Raw genomic sequence first — 11,202 nt, forward strand, 5'->3', positions numbered from 1 at the left:
CTCGAGTATTGTTAATACTGAACTTGCAGCACGCTTGTCTTATATATAGTTTGCATTTCTGTTATGAATCGTAATTACTTAATGGGGATACTCTATTGCAATGGACTACCATAAGTATTAGCCCAAATATACAACCAAGCTTGATTACGGGCAAGAAGAAATAAAGAATCATTGCAGCATATGGAATTCCATATGCTGCAATGATAAAGGTAGTTGTGGAATCAAAGTGGAAGCTCCTGTTCCCATGGCTGTGTGCTTCCCAACTGATCAAATTTCTCTCGATTGTGAAAACGTATCTAATATATGATGATACTTTCTGAAGAAAAAAAAAAAAAAAGTGGATGGGATGGGGGATGGGGGCGGTGAAGAATCTAATGTAAGAGATTTCTCTGCTCCTATTTATATTTATATAATATTTAAAAGTCAAAGCGTAATATTTAATGTTGTCATATTCTTATTGAGACATTATCGGTCATGAAAGTTCAAATATGTGTGAATACACAAGAGCTTGTTTAGACCTCCAATTAAAAATTACGGCTCAATTATTTTTACTCTAACTTAAACTAAGTGCGGAATAAGAGTAAATGCGAGCAAACAAATGATAAAACTAATCTAACCCATATTCATCAAATATCAACAATAAAATGAAAGCTAAAAAAGTAGGGAAGAATGATGCAAACACAAGACAATACCGAGACGTGTTATCAAAGAGAAAACCGAAGAACTCGGCGAAAAAACCTCTCCGCCGCCCTCCAAGCGGTAAATCGATCCACTAGAGAATAAGTTGGAGTATACAAATAACAAAAGACCTTTCAAACCTAGTCTACCATATGTACTCAAGCCCTCCAAGCTCCTTCTACCAACTGACTTAACGAAGCCTTGTCTTCTCTAACTTTCCCGAATCACACAATTCAGCCCGATTGCATCCGCCAACGATTGGCTTCTTCCAACGCTTCCCAGCAGCACCAAAACCTCACTTTACACTCAGATTGAGTGTGGCAAGTGTTTGAGCTATCAATCTCTCAAGGATTTGGATATAGAGAGGTAGGAGTAGAGGAAAACCATAAGGGAATGTGTAGATGATTGTGGGTATGACAATCTCTAACTCTCAAGTGTGTATGCTAGGGTTTTCTCTTTGAAAAGTACTCCTTACAATATGTGGGTAATAAGGGTATATATAGTGTGGGTGAAGACTTGGTGGAGCACAAATGACAAAATAGCAAAACAGAATGTTTCGCAGGTGTTTCGCAGGTATTTCGCAGGAAGGCCTTACTCGCGAAAACTCCAATTGTCATGACTCTTCGCATTCCAGCCATGTGCTCAACACGTGGCTCACTTTGCGTGTTAGCTTCTCGCAAAATCCACTTGATCTTCAATAAGAGCTTGAGTTTTCACACTCTCTCTCACACACAACCTTACAATAAAATCCCACATAAAGTACAGGGAAAAATGATTGAATAGAATTACAATCAAATTTGGTACGGAATTAAAGTCAACACAAAATAGTTATAAATAACAACTTTACAGGTCATTTTACCATTTATCTTGGATGGTTTTATTTATGGACAAAATTTAACTGTTGGATTGCATGTTTTTTATGTTTTTAATACGCATGTTAAATTTTGTGCCAATCAGATATTATTTACTATATGATCTATAAAATTATAATTTATGCATAATTTTAAGCTACAAAAGCTTGCAATTTAAACAATTATTGATTTTTTATTTTCTAGAAATTTTGCAAGCGTGACTAATATAAGAAGAAAACGTAATCCAATTGTTGATTTGTTAAAATTCACCTCTAATGAAAAGATATTGAGTAAGGTTTTTTTTTTTTTTTCTATAATCAATTTTGTAACTAAACTTTGTTCGGTATATATTTGATATTATCAAAAAATTAGAAGAATAAATCAATAAAAAAATGGTGATGTGGCTGAAGATTTAGTCCACTTTGTTCCATTCGGTTCATTTCGGTTTATTTAGTCCATTCGGTCTAATTTGGTCCACTTCAGTTTATTTCAGTCCCCTTTAATCCATTTTGGCCCATTCGGTCCACTTTAGTCCATTTCAGTCCACTTTGATCCATTTCAGACTTTCAGTGCACTTACTCGAGGATAAGAAAAGATGGGAAAAGATTGGTTTTGGTTGAAAGTACCTATTTCAAATCTAAATTTATTAAAAAATATAGATGGAAAAAAGTACTATTATTATTTTTAATTGTTTAGTTTAAAGATTTGAGATATTATCTTTCTTAATGTTCTTTTTTTTTCCTCCTTAGCTAATGGAGTATTAAGTATTTTAGTTTTTGAGTGAATGACACAATTTCAGTGTTTTGATATGATATAGGTTGAATTTGAAGACCAACTTTTAAGGTAGATAGAAATTAGAAGATTGATATAAATATAGTTCTTTTAAACTTTTAAATGATTCACCTAAGCATATGAATGTTTTTTTTTTTGTTGACATGTGAGACTCATTTAGCAATGTATAACTTATTTAACATACCATTACATAAATTCTTTTATAAATAAATTTATTGTCCTTTACATTCTTCAAGAAGAATGATCATATATATTATCATACAAGCACTCAAAAAGTTAACATGACAACATAAGGCTAGCTGCACAAAACAAGCTCTTTAGGTTAAAGACTTTGTTGTGGAGTCAGAAGAAGTATAAACTTTTTCCTGAACAAAAATTAAAAAAAAAAAATACCGACACAAAAAATTGTTGTAACTGTCCTGCGTAGCTTAAAGGGACAAATTACAAGTAACATTGATAATTCCAGATGGATTTAAAGAAAGAAAAAGAATCTAACACTAAGAATATTTCTCTTCATCTTCTTGCACTGACGTATATTTTACAACAATTTTAGTAGACATTTGGCACACACCATAAAATAATAATAAAAATAATTTAGTTGACATCATATTGCATTGGTAATGTCCGATCGCCATATTTACAACAGAAATCCAAAAGCATTTAATTTGGATCTTTCATACCATCATATCAAACCATACAATACAGAGTACAACCAACCGAGCTGGAGCCTGGCGTGATGTCATCAATGTGTATAAAAATTCCTGAGTGAAAAAAAAAAAAAAAAATTCAGAGACTTCTAGCAATTCTGTGGTCTGAAGTATTTGGGAGGCATAGATGGACATCTTTCATTCATATGTGCATATGGTTCCATGGAATTGTATCCAGGTAACTCCATTCGATACTTCCCTCGAATCTGGCAAAAAGGGAGCTTCACAGTGTCTTCGTCATTGCACCACTTTGGGAGGCGGCTTGAATTATTCTCGAAAAAGTTGAGCATATAGGCATCTTTTATCTGCATTTGTGAATAAAATAAATAATTACACATTGAACATGTAAACTACCAAGGAAGAGTTTACCTGCATATCACCTATAAAGATCATGTCTTGAATGGACATCCACGTTATCTAAAACAATCTAATTCCCTTTATAGTATTCTTGAGGAAAGTAAAGGGTGTCAGTGGTCATCTACCATGGCCATAAGATATCCTCAAACCTTACAAGTTAGAACCACACAACTCTCATCATTCAATTTATACTACATTTTCTTTGTTAAATATCACATACTGATAATCCAAAATACTGGGTTTGCAAATAGTGACATCTTACTCTAGAATAGATGATCTCGGTGGACTCACCGTAAACTCTGTGACTTCAATAGAGCTAGCAATTGGATCAAAGAGTCCTGCCTCCTTGTACATTTCAAGAATGAAAGCAACACACGATGTTGACTTCCCATCATTGTATAGCCAATCATCCTGTTCGGGAATAGTCAGCAACTCATCAAAAGATGACCCACGCTTTTCAACTTCTACGAGAACTTCAGGAAGACTAAGGTTCTGCACGAAACATGAGATACATCAGATAATCAAAGACCCCCTTTTTGTGAGTAACAAAATAAAATGCTCTTGATCAATTGCTTGACTTCCAATGAAACAAAAAGAGGAAAGAAAATTTCAGAGAACTGTCTGCTTATAATCTTCCCCTCATACATGATGGCAACTAGGGTATAGGCAAGGCCATAACAGGTGTGACAAACTACCAGAAAAGTGCTTTAATAGCGTTAGAGCCCATTTAGAATAAATTGCCAAACACTGGGCAATCTTGCAAAAGAGGTTTAAGGGGGTGCTGCTTCAAATTTGAAGGTTTTAGGAAAAATATCTACAGTTCATTGTTCATACTTTATAAATCCAAAACTAAAGCAATATTCATTGTAAATTGCCAAACACTCAAAACCCTAGAGTTTTTCATTTAAAGCTCCATATTGCTAAAGTTCTATTACTAGCTCTACAGTTAAAACTTAACTTCCTACAACAATGCCAAACATGTACATATTATCTATGTTTGATCCTAGAAATACAAGGTATGACCAAGGAGGTCAAGTTAACAAACGCTCCATAAAGTGTATATGACAAAGTTTGTCTTTTCAGACCATTTGAATGCAATTCATTCATCTCTTCGAGGAACCAAAACTACATAGTTTTTCATCTTTTACATTAATAAAAATTAATGAATAAATAAATAAAAATCCCTGCTTCAAACTATGCTTCAATGAGCTAACCTAACAAGAACAATATTGAAAGTAGAGGGATAGTTGTTATAATACCTGACTTCCAAGTCGTTTGTTTAAGGCTTCATTCCACATATTAGCAGCATATGCAGGCTGTATTTGATTCCAAACAGTCATAACTGAAGCAACCTATAGAATCACAGTTTTTTTAACGGTCAGAACCAATAATATACGCAAACTCTTAGATTGGTGTGTTGCCGCGATAAGCACACACACCCGCAAAACACGAGGGAAGAGAGTATAAGAGGACAGAACAGATTTATCTGTATCATTCATCTGATTGATAGAAGTTGCTAAGACTACCAGAAAGGGGTATAATAAATTCTGAACTTTGTTCTTTTCTAGATTGGTTACCTTGCTGTAGGCTGTAGCAAAGGGGAATGGCGATGCTTTGAATTACATCAATCAATCACAATCCCATTAAAAGATATTCAACTTCTAACAGAATTCTAAAATTCACAAAGCCTAGTCTTGCTAGCTTTCTAAGCACTTGCTAAGTTTCTTACTAACCAAAATCATGACCAGTTCTGGCTCTTTGTTTAATTGATTGATAAGCACACACACACAATGGATCTTAAACTAATGATCCCACTCTCCACCTTACTCATAAAAAGGGAGGAAGTGCCATTAGAACTAGAGCTCATTGGCAGTTCTGACTTTTTGTTGACGTGATATCCTTAGTATCAAGGCAACTTCCAAAACAATTTCCATTTTCAGGACTTAAATTTAATGTTGGCAACTCAAAAGCAATAAAAGGATGGGAGTTGCATAAAAAGAAAAGAAAAGAAAAGTTATAGCATCCACTAATACTGCAAACTTTAAATTGAAAATCAAATATTAAAATATACATACCAGATGAGCATCCAAGGGAGGTGGATAGTTCCCATCAATAGTGTCTATCCAACTAAATATCATATTATGATAACCATAAGGTTTCCCATCCATGCTCCGTGCATACTCCCACGCAGCAGTCTCATTAAACTTCGCTCTTATTTCAGGATGCAATGGAAGCAGTGCAATTTGGGGATTGGAATCATCTTTATTCAGCTCAAAGTCCCACCACTCTTCCCATGGTAATATAGCAATTATATCTTCTCCCTACAAAAAAAAAAAGAAAAAAGAGCCAAAACACTTGCAGATTAAATCATGGTTACATAGGAAAGTAGCCCAAACCCCTAACTAAAATTAAGATTGCAATTGTTTGAGGTAGGGAGGGTGGGAATCGCTAATTCTATAAGATATGTAACTTCATTTATCCACCAAAGCTAAGCTATGTACAAGAAGACAGTATATGCATGTTGATTGATTAAAAAAACCATAAAGAATAAGTTCACTTTTTTTTTTTTTTTTTTTAAATGAGGGACTTCAAAACTAGATGAAAAATTAATGGTTACAGTCTTACCTTTTCATTTTCATGCCCTGATTCACCAACCCATAACTTTCCTTCAGAGTCCTTTAAGCAAACTGCAGTATGACCAGCATATGATCCACTGACCCACTTCTCCAAAGTCTCAAAACCACCCCATCGGCCACGAATTTTGGATATTGCAAGGAAGTCTCCAGAGTGAATATCATCAACACTGATGTTTGTTACCCAGGGTTGAGGGCGCTGTACAAAAGAAGCTCCCATGTGCTTCTCGAGAAACCCTAGATTAGAGTTCTCGCCCCATCCAGTATTTGTAAATAAGGGGAAGACATCCCATAATGCTTGAAGAGTTCCCAGCATCCCCGCTTGCATCAGGAAAATTGAAACTCCCTTGTTTTTCACCTGATTCAATAGAAAGTAAAGACCACATCTAACATAATAATCATCCTTAAAAAAAAAATAGAACATGTAGTGAGTCTTCAAAAACCGAAAGTGGCAACTTACATATTCGAACTCAGCTTTTCCTGTCCACTCTTTAAAGTCAAATGTATGCTCCCGAGATAGAAAATAGTAATCCCATGTCACACGGTATGGAGTTGCAAAGACATAAAGATCCATGCATGTCCAACTATGAGCTTCACTAACCTGACAGCATACAGGTAACTCTTAAGAATTATTCTTTCGTAACCTAGAAAAAAAAAATCTACCATGTTCAAATACAACACTCCATAACATAATCATGAGACATTCAGCAAACCAGCAGCATCAAAGCTAAGCCTATGAAACAAGATCTAGATTATTCAATAGGGTCAATAACACATGGCAGGAACTAAAGCCACAACACAGAGATGAAACTTCCAAGAAATCTCAATAATAAAATGATGGATTTCAGTTCCTTCAAACCCAATGGCAAGCACAAAAATCCTCAAAGCATCCAAGAAACCAGATATAAGAATAAAATTTCAAACAAAAAAGGACAGAATAAAACCATGAGAGAAGGACCCTAATCCACAGACAAGCCATCAAAGGAAAACCTGAAAGATTCAAATTTGTACAGCAAAGTTCATTAACTTGATACTAAAAAAAATCAATTATCCTGTATACAAATAAAATCAACAAGAAGAATGGTAATGAGGAATTTTATCCTGAAATCTCCAACCAAATATTGGAAAAAAAAACAAAACAAAACTGTACAGGCTCATATACACAAAGACCTGAACAATCTCCAACATAAACCAACTAATTGGAAAAATAGACCTGTACAATCTTCAACAAGAAGGAAAGTTATATGTTGCACCTTACAATTGACAGAATCACCACATAAAAGGGAAACAAAAATGATTTATTTTGAGGGAAAACTAAACCTCCAAGTTTGACTAGTTAACAATTTGTGACTTGGGAAATCATGGCTAATCTTTATTCATTGTCCACATCTGAATTTATGCAAAAGTAACATCCAATTAGATAATTATAAACACTAACTTCTATAATCTATCATTAAAACTAATCATAACTCATCTAACTCAAACTAACTTAGAATCAACAATAACAAATTACAAATAATATTCATCTAATATTAATAATATAAGACAGATAACTGGAAGTAACACCAAATAACAAAATCACAAAGAAAGCTAGTACCCCAAAATTGAAGAAAAGTAGGTATGTTTTTTTACCACAAGCCCTCAAACATTCAATGAATAGAAAAGAACTCAGGAACATTAATATAATCTGATGCTGCAACATTCTTTATTCTCAATTAACCTTGGAACATAAACCAACTAATTGAGGTATAAAACAAGGCATTAAATATCTTCCATGTCACAATCAAGATAGTGCATATAGAGAACAAAGTAAGAATAGTTTCAACTCCAAAGATGAAATCTCAACCCCTTCAAAGGCGTGCTTATTCCTCTCTATCAAGATAGTGCACATAACACAGAGGAATGGCCCTCCATACATCAACAAAGCGATGTCTCCCAAAACCTTGTCCAGTAGGCCAACAAATTCATTGTCTTCTCAGGCATTATCCACTGAATCCCAAACAGACAGAACACCATAGACCATATATCAGTCGCATAAGCACAGTAAAGTAGTAGACGATCTGTAGTCTCCCCACTGTTCTTGCACATACAGCATCAATCAACAATACAGATACCACACTTGCGGAGATTATCCATGGTGAGTTTTTCTCTCAAGCTGCTGTCCAAGTAAAAAATAACAAAAGGAACCGTAGTAGGGGTCTTAAGCTTCTAGATACTTTTCCACTAGAAGAATAGAGTCAATTGGGTAACAAGGACCTAATAGAGTGACTTAACCTTGAAGCTGCCACCCCTAGTCAGGATACATCGCTTGCAATCTTCAGCATCCCTAATTCCCAATTGCTTTTGACAGAATAGAGAAGATTGAAAAATTCCTGTAAGTGCCCCATCTCCTAATTATGTAAAGCCCTAATAAACAATAAATCCTAATGTAGGACTTCATTATGCCAACTCAATAGTCAGCCATCATATCAAGGCCTCTTTGATTCAGGCAATACAAAACATTGCTGGAATAGCTTCCAATAGGGTCACCTCCCCCACACCAAACATCCCACAAAAAAGAAGGAACATAATAGCCATTGCCCACCTCAAACATGATAAAACTAATGAATCTCCCCCACCCATTTCATTCCCATGTTTTGTGGCAACTATAATCCTCCATAAAGTATCTGTTGCTATCACATAACGCCATCCCTAACAATGCATGATTAAAGCGGACTAAACCTATAATACCCAAACCATTAGATCGAATCAGCTCACAATAGGTTTTCCAATTACTAAACAAAGTAACTCTCACAAAAGGTCAACCCCAGACTAGCATTAAAACTCTACAACTACAATATGATCTGATATTGCAGTATTCCTTATTCTAAATTCAACCTTGGAACATAAACCAACTAATTGAGGCATAAAACAAAGCATTAAGTATCTTTGAAACCAAAAAACCTCAGAATTACCTTTCAAAGTAACAATCACAAAAGCTCAACCCAAGACCAACAACAAAGTTTTCCAATTACAATATCCAGAATCCTAGATACCAAAGATTCCAAGCTCCATGAAAGCCAACTAAATTCAAAGAAACCATGCAAAATAAACCGATATCGAGTTCATCCCAGACCTCAACCAACAAATTCAGCTTCTTCATCTTCTTCTTTATGAATAACCAGCAATGAAATTTTAGAATTACAGAAAATCATTTGTTTCAAAAAAACTAATCAGTTGGGGAAAAGGTGGATTTAATCACTTGTCCCCCAACCACACCCTTCACCTTTCTTTTACAAGTGAAAGAAGTGCTACTTGAGCTAGAGCTCATTGGCAACACACATATCCATTATTCTAACATACAAATCCAATACTCAGATACCCAAAACTCCAAATTTCACCAAAACCAAATCAACTCAAACAAAATAAGCAAAACAAGCCCAAACAACTAAGCTCAATTCCAGACACCACCAAAATCCAAGTAAAATGAGCATGTACCCACTACTCCAAATTCCATTAACACAAAACAAGAACTCAAGATACCCAAAACTCCAAAACCCACCAAATCAACTAAATAGAACAAAAAACAGAACAAACCCATCAAAATTTAAAATGTAAAAGTAAATTTCGATTTGTAGACATTGATATAAAGGGTCCCACGATTCAATCTTGCAATGAAGTTCAACAAATCTAATACCCAGATACCCAATACTCCAAATTACAACAAAACCAACTAAACTCAAACAAAACAAGCAAATCAAACTCATAAAACTAAGTTCAAATTCCAGACACCACCAAGTTCAACCACAAGACACACCCAAAAGACACAAGAAAACCATACAAAAAGAATAAACTTTGACATTGCAGACCTTGATGTGAAGGGTGCCACCACCAAATTCAGAGCCAGTCTTGTTGTGGAACTCCATCCAAGCCGTGTTGTTGTAAAAGCAAGCGCCTTTCCACTCGAGAGTTTGGTTTACGGAGAAGTCAGAGGCAGCGCCCACGAAAGTGGGCAGAAGGTCCACTGCGCTGTGGAGCGAGTTGAGGATAGGCCATGACACATGTCTTGGCAACAAAGGCAGAACATCCTTTGGGCGAAACGGCAATTTCACCCCATGTGGGAGTGCAGGGAAGACAGAAAACACTATGATGATGTTGATGAACAAGAAGATGGAAAGCGAAGAAGCCATAGCTTCGCTGCTCCGTGTGTGCATGTGACAAAGGGAGAGATGTATATTGTGGCAACTATAAAGTATAATAACGGGGAATATGCTTTTCTTGTTTTTTTAAAGAGAGAAAGAGAGGGTTGTTGTGGAACGTGGAGTGAAGGAATATTTTTTTTTGTTTTTTGTTTTGTGAATCCGTGGAGTGAAGGAATTGAATTCTTTACATTACATTTACATGTTGCTGTCTCTAATATCGTCTTTTTCTTTTTCTTTTCTTTTTTGCTGAATGTTCCTCCTATCTTTACTATCTTTCCATTAAAGTTGTATTTTGCAGATTTGTGTTTTCAGTTTCATTTTCATTTCCATGATTGGTATATATATTTTCACTGTTTTGGTGATTGATATATATTCAAGATTCTTGGACGCATGGTAACAAAATCCAAAGTTTACTTATAACCAAGTCGTACCCTTTTTTCTGTTTTTGTTTTTTCAGAAAATTTTGTATTTGTTGATTTTGTTTTTAATTTTTTTCCCCTCAAATTTTGAATTATTCTAATCACCTGCCTAGTATTGATTTTGTTTTGTCCGGCCATTTTTGTTAAACTTGTAAATAATATTTATAGACACTGAATATTTATAATATGAGATATCAAATTATGATTGATATAACATTGTTCTCACTATTTACCATTATATTGTTTTTATTGTACACCAAACAAAACATGTTAGCTCAAAAATTGTGAAAAAAAAGTACTATTTAAAACACCATTAGATTTATTCTAAATTTATTCCATATGATGCTAACTTTTTTAGCATACCATGGTAATAATTCATCGCCCATCTATATAACTTTTAATTTTTATTACAAATTGTTATAATTATCATAATTATATATTTAATAAATTTGTTATAAATTTTTGAATATACAAATACAATCATAATAAATAAATAAATATTAAGAATTATTATGTCCATGAAAAAAAATACTTATTAAGAATTATTATAATTATATATCATAATTAATACCTTGATTATCAAA

General features: G+C 34.4%; 1 protein-coding gene across 1 annotated transcript; it reads right to left on the minus strand.

Annotated features, from left to right (window-relative positions):
* Positions 1-2,899: 2,899 nt before the first annotated feature.
* LOC142641325 (uncharacterized) lies at positions 2,900-10,362 on the minus strand. Its single transcript, XM_075815735.1, has 7 exons — positions 9,867-10,362; positions 6,479-6,619; positions 6,011-6,376; positions 5,461-5,706; positions 4,645-4,737; positions 3,677-3,877; positions 2,900-3,333 (listed from the first exon to the last, which is right to left on the minus strand). Exons 1-7 carry the CDS (start codon positions 10,209-10,211, stop codon positions 3,118-3,120), a joined length of 1,608 nt encoding a protein of 535 aa, XP_075671850.1. The 5' UTR covers positions 10,212-10,362; the 3' UTR covers positions 2,900-3,117.
* Between the last annotated feature and the right edge of the window lie 840 nt (positions 10,363-11,202).

Source organism: Castanea sativa, chromosome 6 (assembly GCF_040712315.1).
Source record: "Castanea sativa cultivar Marrone di Chiusa Pesio chromosome 6, ASM4071231v1".
NCBI classification, from domain to species: domain Eukaryota; kingdom Viridiplantae; phylum Streptophyta; class Magnoliopsida; order Fagales; family Fagaceae; genus Castanea; species Castanea sativa.